This window comes from Drosophila arizonae, chromosome 2, assembly GCF_054131065.1.
Source record: "Drosophila arizonae isolate 15081-1271.41 chromosome 2, UAZ_ARI_1.0, whole genome shotgun sequence".
Lineage (NCBI taxonomy): Eukaryota > Metazoa > Arthropoda > Insecta > Diptera > Drosophilidae > Drosophila > Drosophila arizonae.
The window spans coordinates 21,767,335-21,781,429 of NC_142922.1; the positions used below are offsets into that span (position 1 = coordinate 21,767,335).

A 14,095-nucleotide genomic window follows, 5' to 3' on the forward strand; every position below is an offset into this window, starting at 1 on the left:
AGGTTTATTGCCCGGGTCCAAATCAGAGTCCTTGACTGGCAATGGATGAGTCGATGGGCAGCAACTGTTTTTGGCATTCGTTAAGTATTCAGTGATTCAATTATCATATTTAGACAGTAGCCAAGACGAATGTAGCAGTCGCTGGGGCACATGGGGGCAGCAGTTGGAGCTAGCTGCGCACTCGACGTTTGATTAATGATGCGAGCCAAAGCCAAAGTTTTTCTGCTCCACTTCAAAGTTGCTGTGCATGCCAGAGAGTGTATGCACGTGTGTGTGTGTGTGTGTGGGTGTGTGTGTGTGCGTGTGGGCGTGGGCGTCTGTCTAAACTGCACACGGGCACAGTCGCATTACACATGTACACGTATCTGTGCCACCATTTTTCCACTGTCATTTAGCACAATAGGAAATGAGGCCGTGGCGGGATTGTGGTCCGGGGCCCAGTGGCGCGTCCGTGTGGTCGTTGAAATGGCTTTATTTCAGCCAAAACGGGCGACAAAATTGAAATAAAGCGACGTAAACGACGCAAAACTAACACACACACACACACACAGAATGAGAGTGAGAGTGAGAGGGAGAGAGACTGGGACATGTCACGTGGGAGTCGAATCGCTAACCAGACTGGGACCTAGGCGCGCCGGCTTAACGCTTGCTAATCATGGCCAAGTGCGGAAGCTGGCAATTTTTGGTTAATCTCGCATATTTGAGCTAAGTGTGGGTGGCGCCTGCTGCCTGCTCCTGGTTGGTGGTGCTGGTTGGTGGTTGCTGGCTGGCTGGAGCTCCCTGTGTGCATTTTAGCTGCTCCGCCTCGTTGAGTTTTAAGCATTTTTTTAAATATATTTTTTCTTATTATTTTTTTTTTCTATTTTAATGCTCATTTAAATTTTTTTCAGCTGGCCGCAAAAATGCGAAACACACGCGCACTCAAAGGAATAGCTCACATTTGGCCACGTTAAAAGCACGTGCAAATTTTAACTTTTGCCACGAGGATGCGCACGCCACGCCCACCGCCTACCGCCAACCGCCTGCCCCTATTACTGCGGGCGACGTAACGACGAGACGTAGCTGAAGACAAGCACGGAATAAGGCAGCTCTGGCCCAGTCGCAATTGCACAATTCACGCGCGAAACACGTCCGTTGAGTTTGGCTGTCGGCGAAGAACTGACAACGGCATCGGCATCGGCGACGTGGCCACATCGGCCTCGCCATGCAGAATCCCCGAAGCCCGACGTGCAGCTTCGTTGCCGACAGCGACAGGAGCCGAACGACGGCCAGAGGGAAAAACTCTCTTTGAGGCAGGTCGCGTTGCCGAAGACAACTTGCACAGCATTCGAAGAGAGTCTGGGGCACTAGACTCTGACGATGGTCATGGTGAGTGCGACTGACGAACTACCATATCTGGGTCAGTGTGCCCTTACTCACACTCGCACACACACACACACAAACACAGCTAGTGTGTTTGCCAAGAGCCGCGCCGCCAAGAGTTTTTGGTCTGCGAGCGCCGCATTTAATCGAATGTAACGTTTACAGTCAACTTAACACATTGATTTAGCCTATCGTAGGTAAATTAGTGGCCAACTGCCAGGCGGCTTCTCTCTAAATCGTTTTGCGCCCATGTATGTGTGAGCATCAGTGGGTGGATGTGTGTGGGTTAGGCTACGGCTGTGTTATGGTTGTGCGTGCGGCTAGGTGATTATGCCTGCCGCTCAGATTGGGCTCATAATTCGCTGCGGAATCGTTTTTATCACTTGCACCAGAGGCACACAGGCACACACACACATACACACACATATGTGTATGATATGTATATAATGTGTGTGTATGTGCGAATGTATCTGTGCATGCCGTGTGCGTGCAGCTTTTGATTGAACAAGGACACGTCAAGGCGAGACGCAACGACTTGTTGCTGGCGCTTTTATCATGCGAAGGTGAAGGCACCGTTTGCCAATGGATATATATCTATATCCACCCAAATATAAAGCATACATGTATGTATGTGTAAGTGCACTCATACAGACTTAAAAGGCTTTAACAGTATTATGCTGTGTATGAGGCATTGATGAGATGAGGCTTAAAACCTTAGCATAAAAGAGGGTTTCCACTGTGAATAAGCATTAAATTTAATAAAAAAAAAAATAAATGTAACATTGTTCAATTTGTCTCTCTATCTCTCCCTCTCGTGATACAAATAATTGACACGTATATTATCATCTATATAATATTGCGAGAATATTTTGAATATTTTTTATTTACTGCACAAATCTTTTCCATGATATGATAACTATAGTTAAAATAGCTTATTTATTTTTCGGTATGCATCATGACCTAAACACCTTCTCTTATTTGCCAATCTTTCCTCCCTGCGCTTTTCATCTGCTCTGCTTTTTCAGGCTTGCACATTTAAATACTAATATGAAGTGCAAGTTTGTTTTGCCATTTAGCCAATGTTAGACAAATCTTTTATTTGGCAATAAAAGAGATTTGCTTAATCAGCTGCAGGCCAAAGGCAACTGCAAGTGCAACTGCAGCAGAGCAAATAACTGCAAACAAATAGGTGTTTGGTTCATACTATTTGTTGTTTTTAGTGCATATATAAATGGGCATAAGAGAGTGTGTGTGTGTATGTATGTGTGTCCACATATAGCCAAACACCTGACTAATTTATTGGGTCAACAAACATTGGCCAAATTAACAATGTTACACTTTCTGTTTGCCTTTGTGGCTCTGCATACCAATGAAATATTCACGTTTGCTGCTCAAATATCAAATATTAAATTATGCATAAAAATATATTTAGCATTGAGTAAATATAGTTAGTTGCAGAGATATTTAAAGAGCGGCAACAGTCACAGAGTGCGTTTTGTTTCTTCACTTTGGCTGCGCTTCAAATGAAAATGTGAAAGGGAAATGAAAATGAAAAGGAAAATGAAAATGCAGTTGAATAAAGCGTGCACATTTTATAATATTTTGTTTTGATGGATCGCTCGCCATGCAACGCAGCAGACCGCCATATACTACGTCCTTTGTTCGTGCTCTCTGTGCTGCCAGCTCCTTTGACATTTCCCCATTTCGCGTCCCCTAGATAAATGCAGAGCCAACAGCAGCAGCAGCAGAAGCAGGAGTCGTAGCAGAAGCAGGAGTCGTAGCAGCGACAACATTAACACAACTTTTGTTGGTACTGTCGTTGCAGGAATAAAGCAACCTCTCCCGGAAGAATGCTGTGAAATTTGATGTTTTAAGATGCTCAATATATTAGAAAAGTCACTTTTGAAGAGCAGCAAAATAGATTGCCATAAGTCTCATCTGCCACGGTCCACAATAGTTGAGTAGTGGCAGCCATATAGCCTTTGATTGCAAACTCCCTTTCAGTGCAAAAATAATGACTTGTTCAAATAGTCTATAAGTAGATGCAGCCAGATGGATTTGTTCCCTTTGCATGAGAATTTGAGTTTTGCTCACCTTCTAGATTCTCAGGAATTCAATTTCATTTTCCGCAACTTTTTTCGCTCTGCTTCTCTTTCAATTTGAAATTTTTCTCTTTTCTGTTATCCTCATTTTCTTTTTTATTTTTCTTAATTTTCTTTCTAATTTATTGTCCTCAATTTTTTTAGTTTTCTCTTTTGCTTTCGCTTTCTTATTCATTCTCCTTCTTTCTACCTCTCTCTCTCTCTCTCTCTACAATTCTCTTGCTGTTCTACTGACTCTCTCTCTCTCCTTCTTTGTTTATCTATCTCATTATTTCGCGAGAAAGGGATCTCTCTCTCTCTCTCTCTCTCTCTTCTTCTCTCTCTTTATCCCTTTCCCCAACCCTCTCTCTCTCTCTCTGCACTCGCATTCACAGTCTTTGCCCTTAACTCCCTATCTCTCTGTAAGTTTCGTTTTCTTTCTCTCTATATCTCTGCCTATTTCTAATGTATCCTGTTATCAATTTCAACTAAAATTCGAATGGGACTCTAAAGTACTGTCTAGACTCCCTAATCTGCGTCCTCGCCGATTCAACTGAACTCAACTGAACTGAGCACGTAGAATCCTTACGTACAAGAAGAAGAACATATCTGCTACAAGATCTAATAATATATAACCCAGATTCTGGAGGCAAAATGCTTAATATTGGAAGTTTCTAACTCTGCGGAATACATTAGAATTCAGCATCGACCTAAGGCATGCCATGGCAGGCTGTCTGGCTTGAAAATATTGTTAATTTTCAACACGTGCTGCCCGAGAGGACTATGTGTGGGGCCTCGCACATTAACATTCGAGTGGCAGAGGCTGACAGTTGACCGAGAAGCGCCATGCGAAATGCGCCATTCGCCATTCGCCCTTCGCCATTCACCATGGGCGGGCAGCTGAAATCGGCTACAGCTGAAATCGCTTTGGAATGCGCTGCGGTCCGCCGCAAATGCGACGGAGTTCTCGTATCTGGCAGGCAGCGACTGCCACGCATATTTGAGCCCTTGCAGGTGTATGCCAGTGAGTTGGCTGTCTAATTCTGATTATCTGAATGATGCACAGCCAACGGCTGCCACTCGAAATGCTCGCTGCCTCTCATAACAGCGCAATCCAGGCAACCACATCATCGGCCCTTGTTGCTCGCTTAGCCGCAGGTCGCATCTAATTAAGGCCGAAAATTGCTCTTCCTCCGTGTATTTCAACAGCAGCTAGAAATTTACATACTAATAGAAATATCCTCAATTTTGCAATATATCAATAGAGAGAATGTATCGAATAGGGCAAATTATGCAGTGCTAAAAGAGAGCGCCTAGAAATAATAAAACTATTTTTAGTGCTGAATAAGTTACAAATAATTCGTATGACCAGTCATACAATCCACTCCACATCCAAAACCACATTAACATAATCTACTGCTTGTCCCAAGAATAACAGAGCTATTAATGCTCGTGTGGAGTAGCTGTCGTTAAGTGTGGAGTGCGCTCTACGAATTGGTTGTAGCACTGAATAACATAAGTTATACGCTTGTTCAAGCTTATATACAATAGTGGGAAGAGTATGTATTTTTTATTTTGTTACATTTTACAGCACTTAGATAACAACTTAAATTTATATAACATATAACTCATCAAAAATATATATAACATATAACATAAATGTAAATAGAATAAGTTATGTGCCCTCGCTAAGTGTTCTACGTGGCAATTGTTATACTTCATATAACGCAGTGGCATATGTGTGCTATGGTGTCAGTAGGGGTTGGAGGACATGCTAAAATAGTACAAGTATGACATTGACTGTAGTGTTATACAGTGATAGCTAAGTGCTCTACCAGCGAACTGGAATACATTATAAAAGGGATTGAAAAATGTGTTTCATAGTGTTTATAGAGGTTGATTTCCGTGCTAACATAATACGAAACTTTGCTACGTAGAACAAATAATAGATAGCCTTTGCTAAGTGCTCTACTGTATGCTGTTATACTGTGTCAAATCGAAGATTAGCTCATTAAGACATATGTATTGTTGAGTTTTGTTATACGTTTCACAGTTGTTATAAGAGTTATAAATTAATGTTATATAATCTAAAGCCCTAACATATCTCGTCATTAGTTTCTTTCACAACCAATGGAAGTTGTAAACTCTTATACTTGCACTAAAGTGGATTTCAGGTTATTTTCAAGCAGTGTATAATTGTTCCAAAACTTAAGGAAGCAGTTGCTTTTCAGGACCCAAAATTTTAAAAAGTGGTTTATAAAATATTCTTAATTCTTTATATTTTCACCGCAAGTAAAGCAATCTGCTTTAAACTCTGAAAATGTCGAAACTTAACCTATTTGCGGAACACCGTTGGGAGGGGGGAATTATGGTAAAGATTTATTGTTGCAGTTACTCAGTGACTTATTTACCTACATACGAACTGTTAGGCCAGACCGCCTCGGGGATAACGCCCATGAAGTGAGGCATCCATCCAGACTGTTTTTGGCTCTTCGACAACTCCTGAGCTCGAGAAGTTATTATTGCAGCGAGGCGGAAAATTGCTTCTTTCTCCGCGCGCGAAATGTTTACATGCTTGTGGAGCGGGTGGTGTTGGTGTGAGCGTGGGAAGGGGCGTGAAGAGCGTGGGCTGGGGCATGAGGTGTGGGCGTACTCGCACACCCACGCATACTTGCACCAGTTGAATTTACCTGACGGAAGAGTAGGCGCCCGCATTGTGCGCAAGCCTTGGTGCCTGATTGCCGCTAATGAGCGTCAAATTGAAATTCCTGCTTTGGGCGCGGTTTTCCTACTAAGTCGAGAGTACCAAGAGGTATCATCGATTTCACACCAACGAAGACATACACACACACACACATAACTCGCCTTATGTGCAGAGAGTGTTGCTGCTCTGCAGGCTAGTAAATAAAATTTGGCGAAGAGCCATCATAATCCAGTCGGCTGCTTGCCAATGGCTGCTTAAAATTCCGCTTGCAGCTCATTTTGATCCGCCGCTTCCCCCACCCCCTGGCTTAGTCTCGTGTGTCGTGTCTCGTGACCATTAGAATGCGAGACAGAGCTACTGCAAGCCGGATGCCTGGAGCCACCAACACTCACACTCACACTTACACTCCGCTATACATGTGTGTAGGTATCAATGCGATTAGCAGTGGAACAAACACTCACTCACACACATTGCTGATGTTGTGATAAATGGGGAAAAAACAAAAAAACTTTTGCTGTGCAGTGTCCTGTTTGGAGGCTTCCGTGCGTTGACTGCTCGTTTAACCGGAATGTAAGTGCCAGCAGGCAAAGCTCTAGTTTTTTATGCATGTAGCGAAAGTTTGTGTGTGCGTCAATGACGGCGACAGGATATGTCAAACAGGACTCACCAAGTCAGCGACAGTGCGAGCCAAGAAACTTTTCACACACGCCGAAGGCCGGTTGACAGATGCAACGAATCCAGGAGACAAACACGACAGATAAGGTAAATTAATTGAAAACTCTGTGAATTTCCCAGCGAATCGAATATGCCCAAAAACATATGAATTTAATATTTAATACATATAGAAAAACAAACCGAACATTTGCCCAGGCGACTCCAGTCTCGGGATCAGCTGCGTCGCCCCCGCATGATTCATGGCAAAGCGACTGTCAGAACGCGCTGTAATTGCAGCCAGAGCGGCATTTGTTTATTTTTACAATAACATAGGTCGCCTTCCATTTGAAACTAATATTTTAATGTTGCATGGAAATGACAATAAAATTAAGAAGCGTGTTGCGGCTAGAAAGAACAGCAACAAAACGTATCCAAATATACATTTGGAGAGGCCGTTGACAGCGAGTCAACGCCAGAGGGGGAAACGCGCACTGAAATGTGCTTAAAAATAGATTTTCTAGTGGAGCATTAACGTCAGACCCATTGGTTCTAATCGCTGTCTCAGAAGTGCAACAGGTGTGGGGGCTTAGAGCAGTGCGTGGGGCTAGCTACGACAGATAGATACAAATCCACCCGAGCGTCTCGTAAGCCACCGCATTTGCATATATGTATGTGTGCTCAATAATAACAATAATGCATTATGCGCATTGAAGATTCCACGCGAATTAGGCATTCATATTGCAGCTACCGACTGCCATTGCAAATTGCACGAATCACCATTGATTGCGCCCTTGGCTGGCAGCAGCAGCGGCAGCAGCATCGGATGTCAGCCTAATTATGGCATAGCGGCGTCGTGCTATGCGATTAGGGAACAGCGATGCTTTGACAGCGAGCGAGGAATCAAAAGCCGTTTGGGCCAAATTCTCTCAGCGCATTCAAACAGATGATCCGCCATGGAAATCACTGGCAATGTACTGGCATGCCAGCTGTTTGAGGAACGCTTAAAATGTTTTGTGCCCAGCACCGTCGAGTGCATGCCTAATTATCACATCACAGCGATATATACTTAATGAAGTACGGTCGCATACAAAGGCCACTTAGCTGGGCGCTGGGCCACGTGACACAGCCGCAGGCAACGTCGGTAGCTCGACATGCGGAGCACGTTTGGGTGTGCCAAATAAATTTTCAAATTTTTCATTAGCGTGAAAAGCATCAACAGCAACAAGAACAAAAGCAACAGCCGAACAGGAACAGCAACATCACAAAGAAATCAACTTTATGTTGCGCCTGCTTTTGAACTTGGATAATTAACGTGACTTCCAAGGCAACAAAAAGGAACAAGCGACATTGATGGACGCTCTGCCAGGAGCTTTGCATGCTGGCATATGCCACATATTCCGGGAATAGGCCCACACGCAGCTGACAGCAGATTGCTACAATCGTAACCTGCAATGGAGTTCGCTGAAACTTGAGAGATTTTTGAGAAACGGCTCCCTTTACTGCTTTGACTCTAAGTCGCTAACTGAAAATAATGCATAACATTTTTTCTTTTAATTAAGTCAATGTCTTCCCTGATAGACTCTTATAATAAACCGCCTATCGTTTTTCCATCAGTTGGAGCTCTAGAGATTCAATCAACCCACTAGAGATCTTCCCCTACTATTATACGTAGCTCACTTAGTCACAGTAACCAACTTTACTTTGTCATCAACTTGCTAATCGAATATTAATGCTCTTTAATTTAATTTAATTGAAAGTAGCCCAACTAAAGCTGAGCACAAACTAAAAGTAGTATTTGTCATCGTATTATTCTGAGGAGTTTCTTAATTATTGCCTTGTCATACGCAGCATTAATTTAGTTGAGTTTTCCTAGTTTCCTATGCGGTTAGAAGCAATTTCTGATCGATTTCAAAAAATAACTAATTTCGGAAATAAACAACTTTAAAAACCACAATTTCGGTCGCTTAGCTACAACTTGACTTGCATTAACCACAACTTTCAGGGAATTGGGCACAAATGGGAAATGCCTCAAAGGCTCTCGACAGACCGAACTCGAATTTCATTTGCCTTTTTGGTTAGTGCGTACTGCATGCGAATTCCCACACACGCGCCCATCCACAGCAACGCCCACATACACTTGGAGCCGCACTTCTCCACATTTTTGGCTTGACATCAGCGGCATATCCTTAATAATTTGACTCACTCAGAGTCTGTCTGCCTGCGTATCTTTCTCCCTCTCTCTCTCTCTCTCTCTCTCTCTTTCTCTGTCTGTTGTCTCTTTTTTTTACTGCCGCGAATATTGCCGCTCATAACTTTTTAATACGGACATTTGTCCTTTAGAAACAAGTGCCGCACTGACGCTTGACAAAAACTTCTTTTCGCATTGCCAAACGGATCCCCGACCGCGCATAAATACACTAGCACACACACGCACACACATGCTTACATACATACATACATATACACACACATATAGGTGTGTCATGGACAAGCATATTTATACGCAGGATTCATGCGATTCTCTCTTTGCATGCTCATTCAAATGTACGCACTTTGTTTTGCATGCGCGACAGTGTGAGTGTGTGAGTGTGAGTCTGTGCGTGTGCGTGTGCGTGTGCAATTGCTACCGTGTCGATGCCACGGGGCTTATCTTGCGTAAATGCCACCACAAGCAGCAATCAAAATCGCATTTATTCCAGCAATTGCGAGTGTCACGTTCATTATTTTATATTAAATTTGACCCAGCCAAGCTGCCATTAGAGCGCACACACGCATTAACTTAAGTGTTAGTACTTATTACACGCACATACACCCACACATCATATTTGCATACACAGACACAGAGAGAGAATGAGATAGAGTGACAGAGAGTGAGAGAGTCACATAATTGTATTTAAATTAATGCTGCGAGCCCTAGCAATAATATCAAATCGTTGTCGATAATAATTCGACTGCACAGGAGTAATAATTGTTGATAAAAACGAAATTCCGTATCCTTATCAACTTATATAATTGTCATTTGTATGAAATGTCGCAAAGTATACAAATAAGTAAATGAATAATTTGATTCATAAGCAAGATTAATTCATTACAATAAATATTGAGCAGGTTGGTCGATTGCTGATTATGTCAGCAGTTCAATTTTCTCCTACTGCCTTGAAATGCAGTCACATTGCTCGAAATGTGCTTGGCATACATATTGAACTCACGCAACTGCCGCCTCGTTCCCCTACCCCTCCATGGATTATTTGAGGTTTCCTTGACAGCTTCGTTGAAGTAAAAAATCAAATTCCGTTAAACAAATTCACAGACTTATAAACAGATGCCACAGCGTCCGTAGCCACGAGTAATTTCTGACATTTGCATATTGCGATTATTTGGCAAGAGGTCCTGTGCCTGTTGCTCTAGGCGAGCATATGACTTTTCTTTTGTTCCGGGGAGCGGTACAGTGCCTACTGCCATTAACAGAAACAAAGGGAGGCCACAGCACACGCTGCACGTACGTGTCAGAAAACGCTTTGGATGCCATCAATCTCCAGGCAGGCACAACAGCGACAGATGACAATCAGCGAGCAGTGAGGTGAAATGTGGCGACTAAACAGGCAAACGGGGAAACGGGGGACGGAAAACGGAAAAAACATCAAGGCAACTTCTCCAATTGATTATCGCATCAAGTTGTTGGCATGTTAGCGGAAAAGACCCGAACTTTCTCCCCGATGACATGTGATGCTACATAAGTCCGAACTTCGAGCAGCGCCCTTCCCATGGGAGTCCCCTTTTATGGCGCTTCACATAAAACTGCTCGGTTTTGTTATATTAAAAATCAGAAAAACAGAAAAGAGAAAAAAAAGCAAATAATGCGTAGAGCCAGTAAGTGGAGCATTGCTTGCCTAGCAGTTCTCTTGTAAGCAGGATTTCGCTAGCATAAAACATTTTATATTTCATTTCTAAATGAACATTGGCCATAAAACTACACATTTACAACAACATATACATCCTTTTTATGAATTTGTTTAAATGAAAACTAATATATGCACATAACATTGCATTGAACAGAAACAAAGACAGGACAAAACCTGATACACGGCAGGATCTGACCTGTCTCAGAAAACCTAATAAAGACGTCCTCAACAAAAGCAAGCTTGTCCAAAAACTAGTGAGAATTTAATCATAGATATTAGCAATGCAATAAATTTTAAAAAAATATTTTTAACTGTCTAATATTTGTACAAATTATTAAAATAATGTCAGTTAAATTATAAATATTTGTACATAAATATTTTCTTTTATGCGAAATAAACTATATTGTCCTTTAAAGTAAATTCATATAAATAAAAAAATAAAAAAAAATATGTGTATAAAAAAAAAAAATCATATCCCTGCCTTAGATCGTTTTACAGGGTATCGCCTAGACAGCTAATACATAGTCAACTAAATGATAGAGTGCAATCTGAGCGCCGTTAAGAGTAATAAGAAGAAACACAAACCGCTTAAATGCGTTCACTTGGAATGCAATTAAAATATAAAGTCCCGATGCTGGCAGATTGTTCAGATGAGCGTACTATCTGTGTGGTAAACAATGCTCCAAGAGAAGCACCAAAAAAAGGGGCGTGGGCGCAATGATGGGTATTTTAGAGTGTAAAGTTTTCACATTTTTCATCGACTTAAGCGAGTGAATATAAATAGAAAGCTGAGACGGGCCTTAATGAACTCGCCGCACAGGACTCAAGCAAATCAACGGCACAGAAAAATGTCAAATAACAACTCAAATAAATAACAGATAAGAGACATAAGCGCGATTGTGAAACAAAGGACACACTGAAGGAGGCTGCACAGGCTTTGTTCCTGTTTTTGATTTCATTTTGGCATCCTCGCTTCGAGAACGCACTGATGTGAGCCGAGCTGTAAATAAGAAAAACGATAAAGCCACTTACCCAATTTCTCGCCGCACAGAACATAGTCAAAGGACTGCGTCAATATCAAGGACAGTAGTGCGAGTCCTAGGCGCAGGCATCCGCAGCGAGACCGAGTACGGGTCTGACTGGGTCGTGGCTCCATCTTCATCTCCGTCTCCGTATCGATCTCCGTCTCCATCTCCATTTCTATCTCTATCGCCATCTCGCCGACCTCGCCGTTTGGGGCGTGGCTAGGAGCAGTTAGGAATGCGACGCCCTTAGTTAGACAAAGGATTTCCCTATTAAGTTAGATGCTCTTTGCAAGTCCCACGCACAATTCGTTTGCGCAATTCGACAGCCGACAACAGCCGTCGCCGCTCATCTGCAATTAGAGTGGAGCCGCGACGTTTTGGGGCTGTGGGGCCCTTGCTCTGTCCGATGCTTAAATAGACTTCTTTCCGCTTCGATTCACGCTTTTAGCCAACAGCTGCATCAGAGCCTATGGTAATAGACCCGACTAAAGGCACCAGTTCAATTGACTGAATGTGCCAGAGCTGCTAGATTCCTCCTTCTGCCTGGCCGCCTTCAAATTGTTAAGTAAATATTGCATAAATAGACCAGTGTCCCTTTGTTATTTTCCTTCACTCGGCTTATATTTATTTCAATACTCCTTGGGTCAATTATAGACGTTGCGTTGGCTGTGACTCTCATTGCAGTCTAAATCTGAAAAAAATAAAAACAAACATAAAATGCTTTAACGTCATTATTTTCTCAAATTTAACTTTCCTTTATATAGTTATTTTTTGGATTGAGAAAAGTTTTGATATGAACTAAAATTTGGGGCAAATCTTTTGTCAATTTATCATAATAATTTGGTATATATTTTTTTATTCAAGAGCTTACCATTGCTTAGTTTATTTATGTAATCCAATGTGAGCTGTGATTTGCCCGTCAATGTAAGCTAATATCTCGAGGCAGTCGAGGCCTGGACGTATTCAATCAAAGTCACAGCTAAGCTCGTTTCTCTTGTCCAATTTCATGACAATTTGGCTTTGCATTTATTTTTGGCCAGGCCGTAGTATCACTATTAAGATTTTGCACAATTTCGAGTTTCGTCATTTGGCTTAGGGAACTTTCTCAGAATTGTTCGAAATCTGTTTTCTATCGAGCACAGACACAAACAAATGAATATTTATACACTTGTATTTATGATTATTTATCACTTAAGTAGCCTTTGCTGTTGTTTGCTTGGCTGAATCTATTTGTAATGGAGCCCCGAGGACCCTTTTGGCTGGGTTCCGTTAACAACACATTTCACTCGCCCGAGGACATTAATTCGCTGAGTCGCCAACAAGGGGAGCTAGCTGCGATTCAAATTTGGCTCTCACTGATTTGCCATCGACCCCTTCAATCGCAATTTGCGGAAAATTATGGCCAAACAATTTTCACAATTTCATCCACATATTTGCGAATTGGTAGAAAAACAAAACCATTTCGCACACAAGCTTCATTGCGGCCAACAAAATAAGTTGAGTCACGACAAGATTGCTTTAACTTTCTCAAACTTGTAGTATTTTCTTAATTCCTGTAGTTTGAGTTTTGCTTGGACTTTTCGCATTTAATTTTTAGTAGGCTCACTTTCACTTTCTCTTTGACCTTTTGTTTGATATTTTCTTTCAATTTAAGAATTTGATGATTGATTGATTTATTCCATTTCAATTCCAAAAATCTTTTCCAAAATTGTACTTGCACTTATTCAATTCACTTTCACGGCAACGGAAACGTTCCACTGGCTGCGTTGGGAACACGTAAAACTTGGGAACCGCCAGGATCGGCGGGGTCTTTTGGTCGCTTGCGTCCGAAAGACTGAGATTTGCTCTGACTGTGGTGCGAAACGAGGCAGGACTGAAACCAAGCACTTGGCATAGAAACGAGCCAAGTACTTGAACGATGCACGATACACGAGCCAAGATAAGGATGCTTTCCGAATGCTCGTGCAGAGATTGCGAGATGCTGAGGCACTTCAACAAATTTAAGAGCATTGCGAACAGACTGCCAAAGCTTTCGCCCGTGCAGCGCTCGCGCTCTAGTCGCACTGCTCTAACAGTACTCGCCCAGCTGCCCGTGCGTGCGAGCAGTACAACTAGCAATGCCCAGTGAGAGCACAGCAGGCTGCAAGAGCTTTCCATCTCGACTCCACGGCCAGTTGGGACACACGCAGCAGTCGTCAATGAACAATGACAACATCAAATTGGCAATGCTCGTCTTTGATAAACAGAACTAGCCAAATATGAGATTAAAATTTCTTAAATTTTAACTAAATAGGGCATATACGAAATTTAAATGAGGCCTATGTATATATGTATGCTATGCACTTAGATTAAAAGGGATTAAATGAG

The 14,095-nt window shown here is 42.3% G+C and overlaps 1 protein-coding gene across 3 annotated transcripts in view; it reads right to left on the bottom strand.

Annotated features, from left to right (window-relative positions):
* Positions 1-13,612, bottom strand: part of LOC108608994 (uncharacterized) — a 30,589-nt gene extending 16,977 nt beyond the window's left edge. For 2 of the 3 annotated variants that reach the window (XM_018000660.2, XM_089465414.1), the window contains exon 1: positions 939-6,885. Coding sequence is in view for 1 of the 3 variants with exons in the window: in XM_018000659.2 (XP_017856148.1) it covers positions 11,736-11,919 (184 nt within the window). In the remaining 2 variants the exon portion in view is untranslated. Of the gene's footprint in view, positions 1-938; positions 6,886-11,735; positions 12,420-12,599 lie in introns of those variants that run through there. The other variant, XM_018000659.2, reaches the window with a different exon arrangement.
* Between the last annotated feature and the right edge of the window lie 483 nt (positions 13,613-14,095).